The sequence below is a fragment of the Hyperolius riggenbachi genome, chromosome 3 (assembly GCF_040937935.1).
Source record: "Hyperolius riggenbachi isolate aHypRig1 chromosome 3, aHypRig1.pri, whole genome shotgun sequence".
NCBI lineage: Eukaryota > Metazoa > Chordata > Amphibia > Anura > Hyperoliidae > Hyperolius > Hyperolius riggenbachi.
The window spans coordinates 384,647,947-384,673,326 of record NC_090648.1 but is presented as its reverse complement, the minus strand read 5'-3'; the positions used below and the strand labels follow the sequence as shown (position 1 = coordinate 384,673,326).

The window sequence follows — 25,380 nt, the reverse complement described above, 5'->3', positions numbered from 1 at the left end:
GAGAAAATTACATTACATAAAATAAAAAAAATGATGCAGTGTTTGCTGAACTTTAATAATTTTAATAATTCAAAGATAACAAACCATTCTATTCTCTTAACAGAATGATAATAATGTTTTGGCTAAAGTGTGTTTTGACGATTGGTGGAATAACTCCGATTTGCAATGCTCTTCACTTCAGCTTTGCTTGATGGTTTGTGATCAATTATTTTCCAATTGATGTCATTACAGAAGTTTTCAATAGGGTTTAAAGTGAACCAAAGACGAAGCACCCTCATGTATTTTACCATATATATCAGTGGGAACATTAGAGAAAACACCTACCCTGCTCTCTGCTTCATCTTTCACTGCTCAGCATGCTTTTTATCAGCCCTGTTTGTTATCAAACTTGGTGTTTAAAGCGAACCTTAAGTCAAGTAAAAAAAATGAGATTTGCTCACCTGGGGCTTCCCTCAGCCCCCAGCAGCCGATCGGTGCCCTCGCAGCTCCGCTCCGATGTCCCAGGACCCGCCGGCGAGCACTTCCGGTTTGGCTGTCACCGGCCGACAGGCATGGGAACGCGAGTGATTGTTCGCGTTCCCAGCCTGTATATCGCCCCCTATGCTGTTATTGCGACCTCCTGGCCGCAATAGCAGCATAGGGGGCGATATACAGGCTGGGAACGCGAACAATCACTCGCGTTTCCATGCCTGTCGGCCGGTGACGGCCAAACCGGAAGTGCTCGCCGGCGGGTCCTGGGACATCGGAGCGGAGCTGCGAGGGCACCGATCGGCTGCTGGGGGCTGAGGGAAGCCCCAGGTGAGTAAATCTCATTTTTTTTACTTGACTTAAGGTTCGCTTTAATGCACACATTCAATTCTTTGTGTAAACATTTCATTTCTATCCCCCCTTTGGAGGCGGGTGGTGGATGGCTTGTTCTAGTTGGTGTGAGCCCTGGAGTGAGCTGTCTGTGCCCCCCCCCCCCTTGGAGTGCTGCGTGTGAGCCAACCCCAAGCTTTACAAACCCATGCTTCACTCCTTTCTTATGTGTTGCACTCAAGTCATGCTCAGCAGCAGAACGCAATGGACGTTAAGGTAAGTGTCTGTTCCCTTTAAGCTCTATCCCCCTTTTGTGTCTTGAAAATTATTATACGTTTTATGTATCATGTTACTTTTATCGCTGTCATTACCATTTCTGTATTTTGTATTCTGTATTTTGTATCATTTTTGTATTTTGTCACTAATTATGTATCTTGTATATTGATGTACACTATTGTCTGTTTTATTATGTACCTCATGTTTGTTTCTTAGTTTGTACAGCACCACGGAACATGTTGGTGCTTTATAAATCAATAATAATAATAATTGTCCTGCTGGAAATACCAATCCTCTGGATTGGAAAGCAGTAGAAGCAAATGTTTTACATCCAGGATCACAGGATGGATCAGTCTAAATGGCATGGAGGAGATTCCAGGAGACAGGCAGTTACTCAAGTTAAGCTGGCAAAGCCCATATAAAGTCCTTATCCCATCAGCAGGAGTGTAATCTGCCCCTATGTGTAGGAGCAACAGGATAGGGACTGCCACAGCCCTACAAAGTTACCTCCAGCCACTGGTGTGAATATCTCTGACTATCTCAGACTTCATAAGTGTGGCATGACATCCTCTGGGCCCTGTGCTTACTGTCTGGCACCATGAAGCTTGAATGGCATTTGCTATAGAACACCATAATTGGCAAGTCTGCCATTAGCACCCTGTGCATTTTACAGATAAGAGAATGGAGAATGTTATGCTGCCTGTTACAAAATTCAGCATGGCCAGTTTAGTGGTAGGTCACTGATGATCTGGGAAGGTATATCCATGGAGGGACACACAGATCTTAGGAGGCTACAAAATGGCACTGAGGACTGCCATTAGATATTAGAATAAAATCCATGGACCCATTGTCAGCTCCTATGCTGGTGCAGTGGGTCCTGGATTACTCTTGGTAACACCAGTCCTGGTTGGGAGAGTATGCAAGCAGTTCTTGCAGGATGAAGGAATTGATATTTTGGCTGCCCCCATTCCTTGCACAACTAAATTCAATAGAACACCTTTGGGTCATTTTTCATTCTGTGTGACGCTGCCAGATTGCACCTTTTTATAATTATTATTATTATCATTAGGAGTACAGGGTATAACAATACAAAATAACCCATATAACAGTCTAAAGGTTTAAGGAATAGCACAGTAGGTGATGGTAAGCTGTATATGAGATAGTAAAAATAGTGGTCAGTGGTCAAAGTGTCCTTGGTAGGAAAGTATGCTTGCCTGAAGAGGTGAGTTTTCACGTTGCGCTTAAAAAGGGTATGTGTGGGTGAGTGGGGTCAAGAGAAGGTTTTTTGAGTATAGTTCTTATGAGGGCTTATTTGAGTATGAATGGAAAGATGACTTTGATGAGAGAAAGGTTGAAGAGGGAGGTTAAGGCAGGTGAGATGGCAGAGGATAGGTGAGTAATGAGGTGAAAGGGGCTGAGGGGGCATATAGTGAAATGTGATGTAGACATGAGAGAGGAGACAGTGAATTCAGATACTGATGAGAAGATAGAGAGGATAGTTAGGGAGATTGACCAGGAGCTCAGTGGTACCCTGGTCCATATTGGAGAGCAAGTCCCCCAGAACACCATCTCATCATCTCAGAAGTATGCCCTGACGTTGTTTGGTATGCTTACAAGCATATATGTGTACGACACATCAGAAAAGAAGAACATTTATTTTTAAAGTGGAATAAAACTCTGACATAACATTTAATAAAAATGTGTTTTCCTACTTCTTATTGCCCATCCAGTTACCATATTTGCTTTTGTGCACAAGTAATATTGCCTGTTTACAAATTACAAGGTCTCAAAGTGTAGTTTATCTGCTCTGAAAGCTGCCATTACATTTTATTCAAAGATTTATAAATACAGAAGCTATCTAGTGATACATTTCATTTGTGTCTACTTGTCAGCTCTGTGTAGTTTAGTTTCAGCCTTTGCTGGCTGTAACTAACTATCCTTTGTTTACATTCCTTTGTTGATACAATGTTATCACCTCGGATCACAAGCCTAAAGTTCAGATCACAAGCTTCCTGCATGCTAACCGCCAGGAGTTCAATGCAGAGTATAACGCGCAGCGGATGTTTTTACTCACCTCTCAGGGGATCCAAACGACAGTAGCTGTTCTCCTTCCTGTCTTCCAAGGCTCTGAATCACTCTGGTGAGATCGCCGTCAGTGATCTCACTACAGAATTACAGCGCCACTCGGAGGACGAAGGGGAAAGTTGCAGGGCTGGAGCTCAGGGAGATAAGTGAGTGCTGGGGCTGCTGCAGGCATTCTGGCGGCATGATTTTTTTTCCTGATTTTAGGGTCTGAATCGTGCTGAAAAGACCCTAAAATCCAGAAATAATCATACCACCAGGGAGGTTAATTGATTGAATGCTGTTTAGCTAAAAATAAAAAATGTTTCTGGTAGTTGGTTTAAAGGGGCCCATACACTTACCGATTTTCCCGATGATATACAGCCGATTCGATCACTGTGATCGAATCAGCTGTGAAATCGTTGCGCAAATGCTGACTGATCGATTTCCGTCCGCCCTCTATTGTTTAAACTTCCCCGGACAGGAAGTGAAGCTGCAGGCCTGGAGCCCAGAGCGGAGAAGAAGACAGCGGAGACCGGGGGGGACTTACGTCGTCCGGATCAGGTAATGTATGCGGGGGCCCGGGGGGCGGCGATGGTGAATCGATTTCAGGCTGAAATAGATTCACAATTTGTTTGCAGTAAAGGCAGCCATACGATCCCTCTCTGATCAGATTCGATCAGAGAGGAATCTATCTGTTGGTCGATCTGATGGCAAATCGACCAGTGTATGGCCACCTTTAGGCTGTAAGTAATCTTTTAGAGCAAAGAAGAATTGCTGAGTCTCAGACCACTTAAACTTAACACATAAATTACAAATGTTGGTACTTATGTATTATACCGTTGACACTTTTGGCAGCCTCCTGTTCAAATTATGTTTGCTTCCCTGGCGAGATCTAACCATCGTTGGAATGGATCACGAGTTGTTGGCTGCTCTGTCCACTCCTGCGCTTTGATGTCTCAGAAGTGCCAGCTAATGCCCACCACTGCATCATTGAGGAGTGTAATCCGTTCCAAGGAGAAGTTTCCCATATCTAGAGGCTCAGGTACAGCAGCAGAAAAAGTAGATGACCTGTAAGGCGCCGTACGCTGTGACAGGGTGCTGTTGCGGCCAATGGAACCTGAGGGGCACGGGTGTCTTTGCTTCAGGAATCTGGAGATGAGCCTGCTGCCTTGAACGCTTCATTGCATCCACCAGAAAACCCCTGGCTCTGGCCTAACCTCCTCAGTTTTTAGTCCGCATAGCTGCTACACCAACTCTTAAACCAGAGGGCATCATTTGACGCTTCTGGGACATTCGGGCACCGGAGTGGACCGAGCAGACAGGTGCGGTGGACTCCCCTCTTTCAATACTACAGAACTCGGGAACAGTGCATCAGAATGACTCGGGATACAGTGTATATTAAATTTAAGACCTTCGGCTTTACAACAATGGTTAGAATATTCCAGGGGTACAAATATAATTTTAGCAAGCATATACGTACTGTATATACTTGCATATAAGCAGACCCGTATAAAGCCAAGGTACCCAGCCATTTTCACTCAGAAACCAGGAAAAAGTGATTGACTCGCGTATAAGTCACCTCCACCGTATAGCCCCCTCCACAATAGCCAGATGTGCCCCCTGTACAAGTCATTCCTTCTCCCCATAGCCAGATGTGCCACAAGGATGATACAGCTGTGTCTCAAGACGCCACTAGATGGTGTCACAGATATGAGACACAGCAATTGCCACACAGGAAGAACACCTGATCATTGCACGGCTGACACGTTGCTTTCATGCTCCGCTCCACAAGCCAGGGGACACAGGTAGTTTTGAGCAGCGCACTCGGCACACTATGTTGCAGAGGTTGCGGGGCACAGACACAACAGGGCGCCAGCTGGCCAGAGCAGGATCACTAGTGCAAGATCCTTACGCTCCTCTGCCAGTAATCAAACCTGCGCCACCATCCGTTCTGCTCACATATAAGCCAAGATAACTTTGTCAACACATTTTTTATGCTGAAACATTAGGCTTATATGCAAGTATATCAGGTAATAAGTACCAAACCTTTTACTTTTTATACACACACAAATATATATATATGCACATGTGTATATGTATCATGGACTATTTAACTAATCTCGGCCTCTAGTGCTAGAGAAGCTTGTCTAGGCCCTGCTTACAACCCCATACACACATACGCACACACACAAGCAATAAGGTGTATTTTCGTGGAAACACAGCCTTCAAACCAGTTCATTATAGTACCGTAACTGTGTTATGGGCCTGTAACTATGGTAGGTACAGTGTGTAGTATAAGGTATAACAAGATTGTGACAAATGTTATTTTACCTTAAAACAGAAGGTACTTGCGATAATTCAGCTATAAAGAGGAACTTGTGATGCTGGGGGGCCATACTTTCTGACCACCCAGCGCAACGAAGCCAAGCAGCTGGACAATGGAAGAGGCTACACAGCATGTCCAGAGCAACTGCAGCTCTGGGATTCCGATATTGCTACAAATAAAACACAATGGCAGCGCAGTGCAATATTGCGCTGCCTATGGTCTGAGTAACCAGACAAGGAACGAACAGACAGACAGAACGCTAGCAAGACTAAGCGCTGCCCTAGCGATAGCAAGCATTCACACAGGCAAGACTACAGGAAAGAACGTAACTAATAGCAACAGCAGCCTATAGTTACGTTTCCAGAAACTAGAGTAGCAGGAATACTACCAGCAGAGGCGGGACAAGGTCCTCCAGCACCCAAGGCTGAGACACCAAAGTGCGCCCCTCCATCCCTCCCACCCCAGCCGTCACACACTGATTGCTATTAGACTAAGAGGTGCCACAGGGCTCACAACCTCCCCAACACCTTAATATCTAGTTATCTGGCTTGCAGTCACTGCTATGTATGCCCTTTTATTATTTCTTTCTACTTCAAACACAATTAGGAATGACAGCTGAATGAATTGTGCGCCCCCTCCTACACTGCGCCCTGAGGCTGGAGCCTCTCCAGCCTATGCCTCGGCCCGGCCCTGACTACCAGTCACTAACGTGGTGATGGCAGAATCCAAGGATAGTGGACTTCACTGAAGCACCGCGGATTCAGCGAGAGTCCAAAATGGGAGGCAGACTTTTATGCCGGCATCAACCAATGGATGCAAGTATCCACACAGCTGAATGGTAATCATTCAATCCTGAGCTGGCTTGATTACCATTTGCTAGCTGGCTGCGAATGCAAAGGACTTTCAAAAGAAATACATGCAGTAATATGTAACAACATGCATGCAGGAAATCCAGGGCTATCCGGCCGCAGCTCAACTGCAGCAAGCAATTGGTGGAATGATGACAGCATCCTGAGCTGCCCAGAACTGCAGAGCGATCGCAAATGACAATGAGACTCATTGCGAATGCACAACCGAATGCAAGCAGATAAGCCAGAACTGTCCATTTGCAGCTCCACTGCAACGGGCAGAACACACTACAGGAGGGATCCTGACAGAACTCCAGTGCAAATAATGTAATAAAAAAGCGCTTCATTTCACAATAATTATGTATAAATGACTTAGTCTGTGTTTGACCTTTTGTAGAGTCTTTCCTCTCCCTGATTTACATTCTGACCTTTATCACATGGTGACATTTTTACTACTGGCAGGTGATGTCAGTGGAAAGAGATGCCAGCTATTTCCCACAATGCAACGAGTTTCACAGACAGGAAACTGCCAGGACCATGGTCCTCACAGTTTCCTGTGGGAGAGGTTTCACCACAATATCAGCCATACAGAACCTCCTGATGATCCATTTGTGAAAAGGAATAGATTTCTCATGTAAAAGGAGGTATCAGCTACTGATTGGGATGAAGTTCAATTCTTGGTCACGGTTTCTCTTGAACTGAGCAACTCTGGTTTTTCCCATGATGCATCACTCCTGAATATGCAGTGGTCTAAGGCACAGTGAGGAATTATAAATGTTTGATGAAGGTGGCTTTTGTAGAAAGTACAGTGTTTTGTAAAGAGTAATAACATATCACTAATAAGGCTCCGATTATGATAGAAGGTCCAGTGTGAGTGCTGTAAAATGGGAAGGGTGTGTGGTAGAAGAGGATATTTTGTACCCTTCTTGCACATCCTAAGGTATCACCAAGTGTTGAAAACTTAGTAGCGTGTTAATAGTTTGGATGGGATTATTTTTTTTTTTGTAATGACATAAAAAAAGTAAATATTCTTTTGTGGAGACTTTTATTACAATTTTTTTCTGATCAAATCCATGATTTAAAAATAGCATTGTCTACTCTCTATACCTACTGCTGCCATCAAATGGAGTACATAAAACCCACAGTGATGCCTGGTAGCAGGCACACCAGGCTACGGGAGCACTTCTGGTGTGTCTTCAAAAATGAATAATGCCTTGGAATTTTCTCCATACTGCCTGCTAATCTATTAGTGAATCAGGTCCAATATGTGGTAAAAAATGTGACGGAGTTGTAATTGTAGTGAAAGAGACAGTATATGATGTCAGACAGAAGTAACAGTATGTGGTGTGTAGAGATGGCCCGAACGGTTTGCCGGCGAACTTCCGTGGTTCGCGATCGCGGCGAACCGGGAACTTTTTCAGAAGTTCGGTTCAGCCCCATAGTGCACCATTAGGGTCAACTTTGAACCTCTACATCACAGTCAGCAGGCACATTGTAGCCAATCAGGCTATACTCCGTCCTGGAGCCACTCCCCCCTTATAAAAGGCAGGCCCCGCCGGCCATTATACTCACTCGTGTGCCTGCAGTACATAGAGAAGGGACAGCTGCTGCAGTGCAGACTCTCTCATAGGGAAAGATTAGTTAGGCTCTTGTGGGCTTGTTAGCTTGCACCTTTCTGATTATTATTGCTAAAATAGCACCCCACAACAGCTCTTTTGAGAGCTAATCTTGTTCTTGTGATCTATTTTTTTTTCTGTGTGTCCCACTGACACTTGTGTTGCATAGACAGCCTTGATAATCCATACTGTGTGTGTGCCACTGCCAGGCCCAACACATTCAGTGACTACCTGTGTGTGTGACAGGTGCACATTTTAATACCCAGTACTGCATGTACCTACTACCTGTTGTTCACATTAGTGCACCCACCTACCTATGTGAGTGCACGCGGTGTCATATACCACTCCGTCCATACCTGTTAACTGCACCTGTGTGACTGACTGCACATTGTATTAGTCAAGTCAGTGCATACCTTTTACTTCATTCCCCCCAATATGGACAAAACAAAAGGCAGAGGCAGGCTACCTGGCAGGTCTGTTTGAGGTCGCACTGTCGTGATTTCGTGCAGCCTGCGACCAAGTACAGTGTTCAGAAGAAGGCACGTGCCATCAACCCCCAATATTGTCAGGACGTAGTTGACTATTTAACACAGAACACCTCATCTTTCTAAGCTTCCGCATGGAAGCGTGACATATCTTCCTCCTCCTGCTTTCATTCTGGCACCCCACTTAACACTCGGCCGACACCACCAAAGTACCATCACCCCAGGGCTCAGCGGTGTCTGCCTCAGATGAGAGCAATGCCATCTGTACTCTCTGCCACCAAAAATTGAGCCGTGGAAAGGCCAAGACCTGCATAGGGACAACTACCTTAAGAAGGCACATGAATACAAAGCACAAACTGCAATGGGATGACCACCTGAGGGAAAGCAGCACACAAAAGCAAATCCACACACCACAGTGGAAGATATGCAATTATTTCTCAAAAAAGGCGATGCCCAAACTGTACCGTGATGTTGAAAGGCAAGTGGTGTCATCTCTGCACACAGCATTGGGTGAAGGGACCATCTGACCACGTGGTCTGCAAAGCCAAAGTCAGTCCCCACACACAGCATCTCTGCCTGCACGCCGTGTGACTGCCTGCCCCAAGACTAAGTCGCTCCCCACACAGCATCACTGTCTGCAGGCCGCTTGACTGCCTTTTCTGCCACCACCAACAGGGTCCAGGACTCTAGGCGGATTCCTGCATTTTTAAGGCTGCTGCTAGCAGCGTCCGCTATACACATTTTTCTGGTGCGTGTACATGCCTGCCTAATTTTTCTGGCTGCACTGCGGCTGCAACAACAAAACACAAGGCATGTACATGTGCTCATTCCCCTTCATGATCATTACCTTGCCGCGGTGAAGGGGCTTGCGTATCACAATGAAGCAATGACCGCCGGCTATATGAGTGTCCCGGTGTCTCGGGGGGGCACACCCAAGATAATACGGTTGTTGCTTCATTGTGGACAGACCAAATTCGATCAGCTGGACAATCACCACAGCCTGGCGACCATATGGGCTTGAAAACAGCTATCGCCTGCATTCTCGCGATGGGGCGCACCAGTCCAGCACCACCGTCACAACACAAACAGCTGTTTGCGGTGCGTTACACAGCAAGTTTGGTGTGTCAGTGTGAAGCAGTACTCTAATTACACTCCCTGATTGATGTATACACATGCAAGATGTTTTAAAGCACTTCAGGCCTGCAATTTAGCATTCACTGTGATTTCTGCCCTTAAAACGCTGCTTTGTGTCAAATACAGATTTTTCCCCGGGACTTTTGGCGTCTATCCCGCTCATCCATGCAAAAACTCAGATGTTAGACCCCTTGAAACATCTATTCCATCACTTTTGTGGCCAGCATAAATTTTTCTAGTTTTCCAAGTCCGCCTCCCCATTGAAGTCTATTGCGGTTCACGGAAGTTAGCGCGAACCAAACTTTTTGCGGAACCGAAAATCAGAGGTTCGGGCCATCTCTAATGGTGTGATGAGAATGTGATTGTTGTTAAAATTAGTAGAAGGAAGAGCATGTAGTATACAGGGATTTATGAAACCGTTCATTTCAATTCTGTTGTCAATGGCATACTATTCCCCATTTATCATTTGCAGATAAGATGTCCACCTTACAGCAAATTGCTGACAATGAGGTATTCCGAGCCTATGCTACATATGTAATTATCGTCTTATTGAAAATGATGTCACTGAGTGCTCTGACTTCCTACTACAGAACATCACGCAAGGTAAGAGGTAGAGTTTGCATGTTACATATATTGTGTTTTGGGGTAAATTAGTAAGCCGAGGGATTTCACATTGTGTCAAGCATGGGGCTTAAAGAAAAAGGTGTTTTCCCTTTTTATTTAAAATAAATGAAAATTATGGTGCTCCTCTACACCAAGGCTTACTACCTGTTGTGTAATACCAACCCGTGTGATCCATAATATTGGAAGGTAATCTGCGAAATGAGGCTTGCAGACCAGTCTCAAAGACGCCTGTGGACAACAAACGTCTTGCCCAATTCTTGCGCCAACTCTTCCCTAATTCTAGTACCCTGAATACCATGAAAAAGCATGGATAAAGATATATTTTCTAGTGACTTTTTTTTTTTTTGGTCAGTAATACTTTCAACCACCCCTAACCTTAGTGGTCCAAATACTCCTACCAAGCTAGCATCTCCACCGCCAAGGGATTCACAGTTGAGGCCCCTTTTACTTTGCAGGCTAAACCTGCATTGCGTTACTCTATTTTGCTGCAAGGGGCCGCAAAAGCAATGAAAGTCTTTCGGAGACTTTCATACTTAGTGCAGTCCCTTGCGGTGCGTTGGAAGTGTCCTATCTGGCACAAGGGCAACAAGCCGCTTACTGCACTGTGTTTGGGGTATGGGCGACACGTGTAGTGTAAACAACGGAGCGTGGTGCATTGCGGCGTGCATACACAGATCAAAGGGAATCCCAGCGACGTACTTCCTGCCCAGCAGGGAGTAAGTCACTGAGCCGGGGGCGGTGCTATGCATATGACCCTGTTGGTGCACGCTGCTGCAGGGTCATATGTTTGTCATTTTTTGCATTGCGATGGGATGCGGCAAGAGCATCACATCCCCACCGCAACTCAAAAAATAAATGTAAAACTGGCCTCAAAGTCAGACCTTTCAGATCAAGAGAGGAATCCCACAATTTGTACTAACAGGGAGCAATTACATGCTTCTGAATAGTAATGGGTCTAAAAGTAGTAGTAGTAGTAGTAGCAGCAGTAGCAGTAGTAGTAGTAGTAATTTTGCAGCAAAATTTGCAAATATGATGCAAACTCATAACGCAAAATTTCATACTAGGTGGAAATGTGTTTTCTCATGTCCATAAATTTTCACAAATATTGACATGTATGCGAAACTGTGACATTTTTGTGAAAATGATGGCATAATGTAAAAGGCCAAATTTGCTCACCACTGTTCATAGTTCCCAAAGTACGGTGCTTGGGGGTAATATTTGATTCATCTCTCTCTTTTATTCGTCATGTTCACTCCCTACCCAGCCTTTGTCATCTCCAACTCAAAAACATACCTCACATCCGACCTTTTCTTACTCAAGACACAACTAAAGTGTTAATACATGCTCTTATAATATCTCGTCTGGACTACTGCAACATACTACTTTGTGGACTACATTCTAACAGTCTAGCCCCGCTCCAGTCAGTACTGAACTCAGCTGCTTGTCTCATTCATCTTTCTTCTCCATCTTCCTCTGCTGCCCCTCTCTGTCAAGCTCTTTACTGACTGCCAATTAACCAGAGGATCCAGTTCAAACTCTTAACCCTAACCTACAAAGCTCTCCACAATTTCTCTCCCCGGTACATATCCACACTAACTTCCAGATACCAACCCAATCACAATCTCAGATCTGCACATGATCTTCTGTTGTCCTCCTTTAGAATTACCTCCTCACATTCATGTTTACAAGATTTTGCACGCGCTTCACCCCTCCACTGGAATGCCCTCCCACAACACATCCGTCACTCGCCAACCTTTGTTACCGTTAAACACTCTCTAAAAACTAATTTGTTCCGACAAGCATATGCGCTACCTTAGGCCACTTCCTTTTGTCCTAAGACCAAATTGCACTCCTACTAGGTATCCTGAAAATGCACTGCCTCTATATATTTGTTGTATACTATCTCTCCTCTTGTTTCCCCCACATTCCCTTTAGATTGTAAGCTCGCAAGAGCAGGGCTCTCTCCCCCTTTTGTGTCTTGGAAATTATTATACATTTTATTTATCATGTTACTTGTATCACTGTCATTACCAATCTTGTATTTTGTATTCTGTATTTTGTATCATTTTTGTATTTTGTCACTAATTATGTATCTTCTATATTGGTGTACACTATTGTCTGTATTATGTACCCCATGTTCATTTCTTACTTTGTACAGTGCCATGGAATATGTTGGAGCTTTATAAATCAATAATAATAATAGTATGTCAGGGCTGGATTTACCATAAGGCACTGTAGGCATGTGCCTACAGGTACATGATGATTGAAAGTCGCTCACTCCCCTCCCTTGCCGCCTCCCTCCCGCCTTCCTTAAGTCCTGATGACAGTGTAAATGACAGGTTACTCACCCAGCTCTTGGCTTTGCACTGACGAGATCTCCTTTCAGTCAGGGGTAGAGATGGCCCAAACCTCCGATTTTCAGTTCGCAAACTTCCGCGAAAGTTCGATTCGCGCGAACCTTCGCGAACCGCAAGAGACTTCAAAGGGGAGGCGAACTTTAAAAACTATAAACACTTATGCTGGCCACAAAAGTGATGGAAAAGATGTTTCAAGGGTCTAACACCTGGAGGGGGGCATGGCGGAGTGAAATAAATGCCAAAAGTCCCAGGGAAAAATCTGGATTTGACGCAAAGCAGCGTTTTAAGGGCAGAAATCACATTGAATGCTAAATTGCAGGCCTAAAGTGCTTTAAAACATCTTGCATGTGTATACATCAATCAGGGAGTGTAATTAGAGTACTGCTTCACACTGACACACCAAACTCACTGTGTAACGCGCCGCAAACAGCTGTTTGTGTAGTGACGGCCGTGCTGGACTGGTGCGCACCATGGCGAGATTGCTCTTCCTCAGTGATATCAGGTAATGTCTGACTCAGGGCTGGATTTGTGGGCAGGCCGAATAGGCCCGGGACTAGGGCGAAGCCAAGGAAGGGGTGGGTTAAAAACAGACAGCAGTGTCCCAATGGCCGCCCATGCTATTCCCCACGATGCTGCAGTATCAATTTGTCTGCAGCCGCCCGCTGCTTTCCTTTGCACATAGTAGCATATCTGTTTGTGCAGCAGCAGCGGCTACAGACAGGGACAGAGCGGGCAGCTTTGCTAATATGACAGGAGCAGTGGCCGCATCATTGCAGCTCTGCCCGCTGTCATTCAATGGTTGTCTCTCCGCCCCCCTTCAGAATCAGCCTATGGAAGTCGTAGAAGAGGCTTTAGAAAAAAACTTCAGCTTCCAGCCCTTTGTTTCCCCGCCCTCCTGCTTGCTCCTGCCTATCAGAAATTCGGAGGGGCGGGGATACAGGAGATCGTGCAGGAAATGAATTCAGCTTGAACATTTGTAAGGTAACTAGCTCTAGCTCTGCAATCTACACGTAGCTGTAATGTATAGCTACACTCCCCCTGCTTCTCCCCCTTCCTGTTCTGTGTCTCGCTGTCATGTTCCTTCTGCTTCTACACTGTAATGCTGAATACACAACATGAGTTTCCGCGTCGCGCGCGTCCGTCGATACGCGTCGCTTCGATTATTTTCGAGCATTACCGAGCGCATTTCGATTATTTTTAGGTCGAATGCCATGTAAAGTATGGCAAATCGACCTAACGATCCATCGAACCGTGAATCGGACATGTCGGAAATAATCAAATCGACGCGTATCGACAGACGCATCGAACGCGGAAACGCATGGTATGTATCCAGCATTAGAGCAGCATCTGCTGTATTCGTTGATGAGACGTCTGCTCTTCCCCAGCACTCCCTCCTTAGGAATAGTGGTGGGGAGGGTGTGTTATGCCGCTGGGAGTGATGAATAGAATCCCAGGGCAGAGGTGCAGACCTTGAAAGAAAAGTAAGTTTACGTTCCTCTGGGCAGGAGGGGAGGCTCACAGCCAGGCAGCATATATCTGTACAACTACACTACAACTACAGCACATTGCTGTAGAACTAGAAACCAGTGTGTGAAATCCCTTATCACTGACACCCTCTCCCTATCCAGCACAGCATGGTATTCTACCTACTCCAATGGCAGATCCAAACTCTCCTCTGTTCATTACACCTAGACACTTTAAAGTGACCCAGAGATGAGTCATGTGGCTGTTTTTTTTACTTACCCGGGGCTGCCTCCAGATCCATAAGCATGCATGAGTCCTTCGCCATCGTCCTGCGGTCCTCCGTTAAGCCGCAATCTTCTCCAGTAAGTGGCTGTGTGACGTCAGCAGGGGGCCTTCTGCGCATGCGCGGACCTTCTGCGGCTGACGTCACTCAGTCAGACTGAGCCCTCTACCGGTTTATTGCGGCTGAACAAGGATTCCGGGCAGACTGCGGGAGGCACGCATGAGGGCGGCTAGGGACGCATCCGTGCTTCTGGGGCTGGAGGAAGCCCCGGGTAAGTAAAAAAAAAACAGCCACATGACTCATCTCTGGTCACTTTAAGGCTCGGCTCACACTGTAGATAAAAACTGATCCGTGTAAAAACGAATCCGTCTCAGGCCTCTTGTATACTACATGTGATTCTGATTTTTATTTTTTTTTATACGATCCAATTTGTGAATCCAATTTAAAAAAGTACTGCATGCTGCTATGTTTTTAATCAGAATCAAAAATTGGATTGTATAAAAAATTGTAATTGCATATAGTGTGCAAGAGGCCTAAAACGGATACGTTTTTTAAAGGTATCAATAATTTATCTGTTCCGTTAGCACATGGTCAATGCGTGTCCTTTGATCCAGAAAAATTGTAGACCCAAGTTTTCAGTACGTTCGGAGGAACGGATCTATTCTAACGGAGCAATGGGAACGGATTAATTGGTTAATTGGATCTGTTAGAATCTGTTCCATCACGATCCACTAACAGTGCGGTCTTTAGTTCCAATGTGAACCAGGGCTTATGCTGCATACTTCTGTACAGCTCCCAGGTGTTCTTGCATGTCATGTGACATGTCAGGTGCTGTATAGAAGTATGCTGCTGCATAGCACCCCACTGCAGTAAAGAGTATCTGTAGTGAAAAAAGTGCCCCGGGGGGGATATATTACTCTGGAGGGGGAAGCCTCTAGACACTAATGAGGCTTCCATCGTCCTCCTTAGAACCTCTGATCCAGCTCTGGCCCCCTGGAAACTCTGCACAGGCACACTACAGCTTCCACCGCTGGGTCGCCCTGAATAGTGCACCTAGTAGTGATGGGAATTCTGGCTCTTCTGAAATCGGCTCCCATTAAAGAGCCGGCTCTTATGGCTCTGTATCGGCTCTTCATTAAATATCACTAGACACCACTCAGAATCGGAGTAAAAGCCCCGCCCCTGTCTCCATGACAACTCCAGACTGCTTCTCTGACTGGGGCAATCCCTCCTGCTACTGCTCTGCTCCACCCCATGCACTCCTACAACCTGCAAGAGGAGGACTACATCTCCCAGCATGCCTCAGCGCCCTTTATTACACAGAAAATCATGTCCCATGACCGGCCTAAATGCTTTAGGAAGTTAGGATGAGCAGAAGGAAAAGGGAAGGGGGGGGGGGGGGAGTTGACAACGGGCCTAGGGCGGTAAAAAGTACAAATCCAGCCCTGGTCTGACTGCCTTATCAACTTTCGATGGTTCTTTCTCTACCATTGTTAAAGCTTACATCTATTTTTTTTAAATTACATTTTCTGCTGGCTGTTCAGTACCTGCAACGAGAATCTGTTATGATCTCCCTTCAGTCATGGGTAGAGATGGCCCAAACCTCCGATTTTCGGTTCGCGAGGGTGGCTTTTTTTTGTGTGCTGCTTTTGCTCAGGTGCTCTACCCATTGCAGTTTGTGCCTTTTCTCTATGTGCCTTCATAAGGCAGTTGTCCCTACGTGGGTGTTGGCCTTTCCACAGCTAAATTTTTGGAGGTAGAGAGAACAGATGGCAGACACATTAAAAAATTTCCAAACTGCTGAGTCCCCCTGGGGTGATGGCACTATGGTGGCATCAGCAGCTGACGTTGAAGGGCCTGTTGGCTGGCTGTACATAGGTGACGATACATGGCGCCGGACATTGCCACCAGCTATTTCTGACGACGAGCTATCCCTGCTTCTTTCAGGAACTCGTCTCCTCCTACTCCTCTCTGACTCCCCCTCTGAACTGTCCCCCTGTTCATCTCCTCTATTGGGAACATACGTGGGATCCGTATCATCGTCATCATCATAATTAATCATCCTGCCCAGCTTTGTTTGCCTCAGACACCTCCAAAACTGCACCAACAGCAGGTACTTCATCATCCTCCTCCTCACAACTTACGTCCATAGTGTCGCCTAACTCAGACATATGAGGTGGTGTAACCTGCTTAGCGCCTTCATCTGGTTGTAACAATAATGGCTGCGCATCAGTGATTTCCCCACTAATTAACTCCTGCGATCTGTCAAATGTAGCGGATGTGGTACTTGGAGTAGTGCTGGTGGCTGCGGAAGATGAGGTGTTCTGTGTTAAATAGTCAACCACGTCCTGACAATCTTGGGAGTTGATGGGACGTGCCTTCTTCTGAGCACTGTACTTTGGTCCAGGGCCACACAAAATCACATCACCACAACCTCGCACTGACCTGCCAGGTGGCCTTCCTCTGGGTCTGCCTCTACCGCTGCCTCTAACTGTTTTGTCCGTTTTGTCCATATCGGGGGGGATGAAGTGAAAGGTATGCACTGACTTGACTAATACAATGTGCAGTCACACAGGTGCAGTTAACAGGTATGCATTGAGTGGTATACCACACTGCGTGCACTCACGTAGGTAGGTGGGTGCACTGAACACAACAGGTAGGTATATGCAGTGATGGGTATTACAAATGTGCACCTGTCACACACACACAGGTACCGAGCAGGCACAGTGACACTGCGTGCGCTCACGTAGGTAGGTGGGTGCACTGAAGTGAACAACAGGTAGCAGGTATATGCAGTGATGGGTATTACAATGTGCACCTGTCACACACAGACAGGTACCGGACAGGCACAGTGACTCTGCGTGCGCTCACGTAGGTGGGTGGGTGCACAGTGAACAACAGGTAGGTATATGCAGTGATGGGTAATGTGCACCTGTCACACACACAGGTAGTCACTGAATGTGCTGGGCCTGGCAGTGGCACACACAGTAGGAATTACCAAGGCTGTCTATGCAACACAAGTGTCAGTGAGACACGCACACAAAAAAAAATAGATCACAAGAACAAGATTAGCTCTCAAAAGAGCTGTTGTGGGGTGCTTTTTTAGCAATAAGAATCAGCAAGGAGCAAGCTAAGAAGTCTACAAGAGCCTAACTAAGCTTTCCCTATGAGAGTCTGCAGCAGCTTTCCCTTCTCTAATGAATGCAGGCACACGAGTGAGTCCAAAGCCTGATGCTGCCTGCCTTTTATAAGGGGGAGTGGCTCCAGGAGGGAGTGTAGCCTAATTGGCTACTATGTGCCTGCTGACTGTGATGTAGAGAGTCAAAGTTGACCCTCATGATGCACCATGGAGGCGAACCGAACTTCTGGAAAAGTTCGCGGTTGTCTGCGATCGGGATTCCCGGAAGTTCGCCGGGAACAGTGGTGCTCATCCGGATTCCGGATATCCGGGTAACCCGGATATCCGAACTTTTTTCAGCTATCCAAATCTGTTTCAAGATTCCGGATTTCTACAGAAATCTGGATAGCTACAGTGGTGTGAAAAACTATTTGCCCCCTTCCTGATTTCTTATTCTTTTGTATGTTTGTCACACTTAAATGTTTCTGCTCATCAAAAACCATTAACTATTAGTCAAAGATAACATAATTGAACACAAAATGCAGTTTTAAATGATGGTTTTTATTATTTAGTGAGAAAAATAACTCAAAACCTACATGGCCCTGTGTGAAAAAGAAATTGCCCCTGAACCTAATAACTGGTTGGGCCACCCTTAGCAGCAATAACTGCAATCAAGCGTTTGCGATAACTGGCAACAAGTCTTTTACAGCGCTCTGGAGGAATTTTGGCCCACTTTGCAGAATTGTTGTAATTCAGCTTTATTTGAGGGTTTTCTAGCATGAACAGCCTTTTTTAAGGTCATGCCACAACATCTCAATAGGATTCAGGTCAGGACTTTGACTAGGCCACTCCAAAGTCTTCATTTTGTTTTTCTTCAGCCATTCAGAGGTGGATTTGCTGGTGTGTTTTGGGTCATTGTCCTACTGCAGCACCCAAGATCGCTTCAGCTTGAGTTGACAAACAGATGGCCGGACATTCTCCTTCAGGATTTTTTGGTAGACAGTAGAATTCATGGTTCCATCTATCACAGCAAGCCTTCCAGGTCCTGAAGCAGCAAAACAACCCCAGACCATCACACTACCACCACCATATTTTACTGTTGGTATGATGTTCTTTTGCTGAAATGCTGTGTTACTTCTACGCCAGATGTAACGGGACACGCACCTTCCAAAAAGTTCAACTTTTGTCTCGTCGGTCCACAAGGTATTTTCCCAAAAGTCTTGCCAATCATTGAGATGTTTTTTTAGCAAAATTGAGACGAGCCTTAATGTTCTTTTTGCTTAAAAGTGGTTTGCGCCTTGGATATCTGCCATGCAGACCGTTTTTGCCCAATTTCTTTCTTATGGTGGAGTCATGAACAATGACCTTAATTGAGGCAGATGAGGCCTGCAGTTCTTTAGATGTTGTCCTGGGGCCTTTTGTGGCCTCTCGGATGAGTTTTCTCTGCGCTCTTGGGGTAATTTTGGTCGGCCGGCCACTCCTGGGAAGGTTCATCACTGTTCCATGTTTTTGCCATTTGTGGATAATGGCTCTCACTGTGGTTCGCTGGAGTCCCAAAGCTTTAGAAATGGCTTTATAACCTTTACCAGACTGATAGATCTCAATTACAGTACTTTGTTCTCATTTGTTCCTGAATTTCTTTGGCTCTTGGCATGATGTCTAGCTTTTGAGGTGCTTTTGGTCTACTTCTCTGTGTCAGATAGCTCCTATTTAAGTGATTTCTTGATTGAAACAGGTGTGGCAGTAATCAGGCCTGGGGGTGACTACAGAAATTGACCTCAGGTGTGATAAACCCCAGTTAAGTTATTTTCTAACAAGGGGGGCAATCACTTTTTCACACAGGGCCATGTAGATTTGGAGTTTTTTTTCTCACTAAATAATAAAAACCATCATTTAAAACTGCATTTTGTGTTCAGTTATGTTCTCTTTAACTAATAGTTAACGGTTTTTTATGAGCAGAAACATTTAAGTGTGACAAACATGCAAAAGAATAAGAAATTAGGAAGGGAGCAAATAGTTTTTCACACCACTGTATCTGCGGATATTTGGCCGCAAAACGCGGATATCCGCAGATATTGCGGATATTTGGATCTAAAATACTGTAACTAAGGAGATGACATCCTGGAGCCAATCAGAGGGCTCCCAGCAGAAGCCCTAGCAACCAATCATAGATGGGAATCTTGGCCAGCCCCACCTGACCTCATTGAGCCAATCAGAGGGCTACCAGCCTAAGCCCTGGCACCCAATCACAGAAAGGAACACTGGCCAGCCCCCCTGTATAATAAGGAGGGTTGTCATGATGAGACATATCGTCTTGCTGAATGCTCACTGAGAAGCATGCTCCAGTGCTGGTCGCCTAGCAAGGGCTGTACACAGTTTTAAACCTAAAGCTGTTCAGTGATTAACCCCTTCACTATCACTACACTATTGTTAAATCATTAATTAGCTTGATTGATGTCATAGGGCTTGATTCACTAACCGGCGCTAAGGCGGTTAGTGTGCCTTATCTGAGTTAGTGTGCCTTATCTGAGGTTAGTGTGCCTTATCTGAGGTTAGTGTGCCTTATCTAAGCTTAGAGCCCCTTAAGTAGCTTTGTGCACACTAAAAGATGCACAAAGCTAAATCGCACACTGCACGATAACATCGCACCCGCTATACTGTACATGATGCAACCTTAAAGTCGCAAAAGATGCGACCTAAACGGCGCATCAGTGCACCATTATCGTCGCATCCTATGCAACCTTAAGGTCGCATCATATACAGTATAGCGGGTGCGACGTTATCATCGCACCGCGTGCAATGATCGACGCATTATGCTGTGCGCGCTGCAGTGTGCGATGTAGCTTTGTGCATCTTTTAGTGTGCACAAAGCTACTTAAGGGGCACTAAGTTCAGATAAGGCACACTAACTCAGATAAGGCACACTAACCTCAGATAAGGCACCCTAACCTCAGATAAGGTTAGCACTGTAGTTTGTGCCCACTAAGTGATAAGGCACACTAACAGGCTTAGTGCCGGTTTGTGAATCAAGGCCATAGTGTGACAGTCAGAGTGTGCTGCTAGCCTAGCAAGGGCTGTACACAGTGATAAGCTGTTCAGTGATTAACCCCTTCACTACTATCACTACACTATTGTTAAATCGTTAATTAGCTTGATGTCATTGTGTGACAGTCAGAGTGTGTGCTGTGCTGCAGGGCTGCAGGCAGCTGCTATGTGTCTGTGTGTGTGCTGTGCACAGACCAGGCCAGCTGCTGCCTGATGGTCAGCTATTAGCCTTAGCTAGCTACAGTATAGTTTAGGTTAAGCATTAGGGAATAGGATTACTGTGTTATTGTGTAGTTAGTACTGTAGTACTGCAGTCAGTGCTAGTAGTTGTTAGAGTAGTAGTACTACTGTGTTAGCTTTCTACAGAACTGCTGTGCTGTGAGCAATGCCAGTGTGACAGTTAGTGTGCACTAGTGTCTTCTCCTCTGCTGTCTGACTGTCACGTGTCACTTGGCACGTGTCACTTGGCACGTGTCATGTGGCACTTGCCACGTGGCACTTGGCAGTGTCACGTGTCACTTGGCAAGTGTCACTTGGCACCTGTCACGTGGCACTTGGCAAGTGACACGGGCCAAGTGCCACGTGACAGGTGCCAAGTGACAGGTGGCAAGTGCCACTTGACTTGGCACGTGGTACGTCCGGCATGCTCCTGGCACACGTTACACCTGCTGCTGCTGCATTGCCCTGCTCCTGCTGCCTGTGCTGCTCACACCGCCAGGGTGCCACAGGCCACTGCTGCTGTGCTAATACCACCTATATTTAACCCAAAACACAATTGCTGTGTAATTTTTGGGAGGTGCCTTGGCTGAAAACTGTTATGTCCCAGTTGTGCGGTTGGACTTTGGACACAATGTGGGCTGCACGACCGCTGTCTGGAACCTTGGCCTGATCTTAATTGACAGCCATTTTTTTTTGGGGGGGGAGGGGATTTTAAGTCCCCACATCATCAATTAGTGTTCCCCTTTAAAAAATAATGATGCTACTTGCCTCATTCACCCTAAAAAACGTTTTTTAAAGCAATTTAAAGGCCACTTCCGGGTTTTCTATCCAGATATCGATGGACGTGTCTTTTTTCAACCATAATAACTATGTAACTATATCCGAATTTGCCCGGATATCCCGGATACTGGGGTCGGATATACGTTCCGGGTCAGATACCAAAATGGTCAAATCGGATATCCGATCTGGATCCGGATATCTGGGTATCCGGATCCAGGTCAGTCCGTATTTTGAAAAGGGGTATCCGAGCACCGCTGGCCGGGAACCGTCCGCCGGCGAACCGTTCGGGCCATCTCTAGTCAGGGGTACCTCTAGCTACCTTATACATGTAGGATTAGCCATACCGTGCCAGGGAAAACACATATATAAGTAGATAAATCCTTGATCTACTTACATAACACATGTATTGTCCACATTTTGATTTCAGTAAATGTTATATAGTAAATGAAGAGAATTATGTTCCTGGTGGGAACTATGTCTTTTGCCCACAGTTTAGGCTAAATCCTGATGTCAATCCTACCCTTTACTGTTTTTTCTTTTCTCCTCCAATCGCTGAGTCACCTCAGCCTTGCTTGTAAACACAAGTGAGCAGGGGATTAGGTTTCAGATAGGCAGCTAGGTGGCGAAATAAATGGAAGAGGAGGAATATATTATAGATAAAAAGAACCCCCAGCATGCAACTGTTTGTCACTGACTACTAAAGGGCCAGTGCTACTTAAAGAGACACTGAAGCGGAAAAAAAAATATATGATATAATGAATTGGTTGTGTACTATGAGTAATTACTAGAAGATTAGCAGCAAAGAAAATATTCTCATATTTTTATTTTCAGGTATATAGTGTTTTTTCTAACATTGCATCATTCTATAATATGTGCAGATTACACAACATTCAGCATTCAAAATGATTCTTTCAGAGCAGTCTGTGAACTAATGACCGCTCCTCTGCCAGAGGAATAGTAAATAGTTCAATAACAGTTGAGATAATAAAAGTAAGATAACAGCCCTCTCCACGACTTTGAAAGTCGTAGAGCTTAATGGCTTTTTTGCATAGAGATGACAACTGGAGTTTCTTAACTCTTCCTGTACTGGAAACAATTAGACTGATGTATCTGATCTTAATGTTTTATTTCTTATTTGTACTACACATACAAATCATAATATCATAATTTTTTTTTCGCTTACTCTAAATCATAACAACAGAAAAAGTTTTGAATGCAGGATTAGCATCTTTATCACTTAATACACTCAGACCAGTTGCTGTTGAAATTTGATTTTTATGGTGACAATCCCGCTTTAATATTGAGGGTACCTAATACTATGGGGCACCTGTAGCAGTGGAGTACATACGGCCATATTTTTTTTTTATATATTTTTATTTTTTTATTTTCCCCTGGGGGCCCCGACTCCTATCCTCCCTCCCTCACCTCGGAGGGCCCCCCTCCCGGTATGCGCGGTGGGAGAGCGGCTAATAGAGGATGTCTTTGGGGCTCCAGGCAGGCGTTAGAGGCTCAGCCGCTTGGTCTCCAATATGTCTCCAACTCTATATACGGCTCGGCTCGCTACTAAACCAGGAAGTAGCGAGCAGTATACAGAGTTGGAGACATATTGGAGACCAAGCGGCTGAGCCTCTAGCGCCTGCCTGGACTTCCTGTCTTTGCCGCTCTCCCGCCGTGCATATCGGGAGAGGGGCCCCCCGAGGTGAGGGAGGGAGGATAGGAGTCGGGCCCCCCACCCGGATAGCTACCCACCCACCCAGCTACCTGCCTACCCACCCGGCTACCTGCCTACCCACCCGGCTACCGACCCACCCACCAGGCTTCCTACCTACCTACCCACCCGACTACCTAACTACCCACCTGGCTTCCTACCTACCTACCCACCCGGCTACCTAACCACCTACCCACCCGGCTACCTACCCACCCACCAGGCTTCCTACCTACCCACCCGGCTACCTACCCACCCACCAGGCTTCCTACCTACCTACCCACCCGACCACCTGACCACCCACCAGGCTTCCTACCTACCTACCCACCCGGCTACCTAACCACCTACCCACCCGGCTACCTACCCACCCACCAGGCTTCTTACCTACCCACCCGGCTACCTAACCACCCACCAGGCTTCCTACCTAACCACCCACCCGACTACCTAACCACCCACCCGGCTACCTACCCACCCACCAGGCTACCTACCCACCCGGCTACCTACCTACCTACCCACCTTGCTACCTAACCACCTACCCACCCAGCTACCTACCCACCCACCAGGCTACCTACCCACCCGGCTACCTACCTACCTACCCACCCGGCTACCTACTTAACCACCCAGCCGGCTACCTACCGGGCTAGTGACCAACCCACCCACCAGGCTACCTACCCACCCACCCGGCTACCCACCCACCAGGCTGCCTACCTACCTAAACCAGGCTACCTACCTACCCACCAACCAACCAGGCTACCTACCTACCGGGCTAGTTACCAACCCACCCACCAGGCTACCTACCCACCCACCAGGCTTCCTACCCACCCACCCACTCAAAAGGCTACCTATCCACCCAACCACCCATGGGAGCTGCGCGCCGGATGTAGGCGGGGACAGGAGGTCTGCTGCTGCAGGTGAGTAAATGTTTTTGTTTTTTTTTATTTATATTAGCAGGTGTATGTTCTGGGCAGGTCTGCCACATGATTGCACGTATTTTCTGCGCGTATCTGCCGACATGATTGCACATATTTTCTGGGCATATCTGCCGACTTGATTGCACGTATTTTCTGGGCATATCTGCCGACTTGATTGCACGTATTTTCTGGGCATATCTGCCGACATGATTGCACGTATTTTCTGGGCATATCTGCCGACATGATTGCACGTATTTTCTGGGCATATCTGCCGACATGATTGCACGTATTTTCTGGGCATATCTGCCGACATGATTGCACGTATTTTCTGGGCATATCTGCCGACATGATTGCACGTATTTTCTGGGCATATCTGCTGACTTGATTGCACGTATTTTCTGGGCATATCTGCAGACTTGATTGCACGTATTTTCTGGGCATATCTGCCGACATGATTGCACATATTTTCTGGGCATATCTGCCGACATGATTGCACGTATTTTCTGGGCATATCTGCCGACATGATTGCACGTATTTTCTGGGCATATCTGCCGACATGATTGCACGTATTTTCTGGGCATATCTGCCGACATGATTGCACGCATTTTCTGGGCATATCTGCCGACATGATGTGTATTTTCTTGAGAAAACCTGCACAATTATGTGAATTTTCTGGGGAAAGGGTCACCAAAACTTGGGCCCACTGTCTTTGTGTTGCACTTTTCAAGGGAACCTGAGGTGAGAATAAGCTTGAGGCTGCCATATTTCTCTCCTTTTAAGCAATACCAGTTGCCTGGCTGCCGTGCTGGTCCTCTGCCTCTTATTCTTTCAACCATAGACCCTGAACAAGCATGCAGCAGGTCAGGGGTTTCTGACAATATTGTCAGAACTGAGAAGATTAGCTGCATGCTTGTTGCTGGTGTAATTCAGTTTATTACTGCAGCCAAATAGATCTGCAGGGCCGCCAGGCAACTAGTATTGTTTAAAAGGAAATAAACCCTCACCCGCTTTAAGTTACAGTTAGCTCCGCCCTCATCCGGTCATTGCCACGCCCATTTTTTTGCGCGCCGCAGGTTCTATCCACACCTATCTTTTGCCGCGGCGCACTTCGCATGCTGCAGGTTCTAGCCACGCCCATTTTTTGCTACTTCGCGCGCCGCAGGCTGTAGGTCGTAGGGGGCCCACAATTGCAATTTTGCACAGGGGCCCACTGCTGGCTGTGTCCGCCACTGACCTGTAGCTACCTGGGACAGGAAGGGAAAGTAAGGGAGAAGTGACAGCTGGGCCAGCCAGCATACTTGTGGTGCGGTTTGGTGGGGGATTGTAG

At 46.3% G+C, this 25,380-nt stretch overlaps 1 protein-coding gene across 1 annotated transcript in view; it reads left to right on the top strand.

The window, feature by feature from the left end:
* Positions 1-25,380, top strand: part of MGST1 (microsomal glutathione S-transferase 1) — an 82,701-nt gene that overhangs the window by 5,006 nt on the left and 52,315 nt on the right. Inside the window, exon 2 of the mRNA XM_068277387.1 lies at positions 10,020-10,150. Coding sequence (XP_068133488.1) covers positions 10,020-10,150 — 131 coding nt within the window. The remainder of the gene's footprint in view (positions 1-10,019; positions 10,151-25,380) is intronic.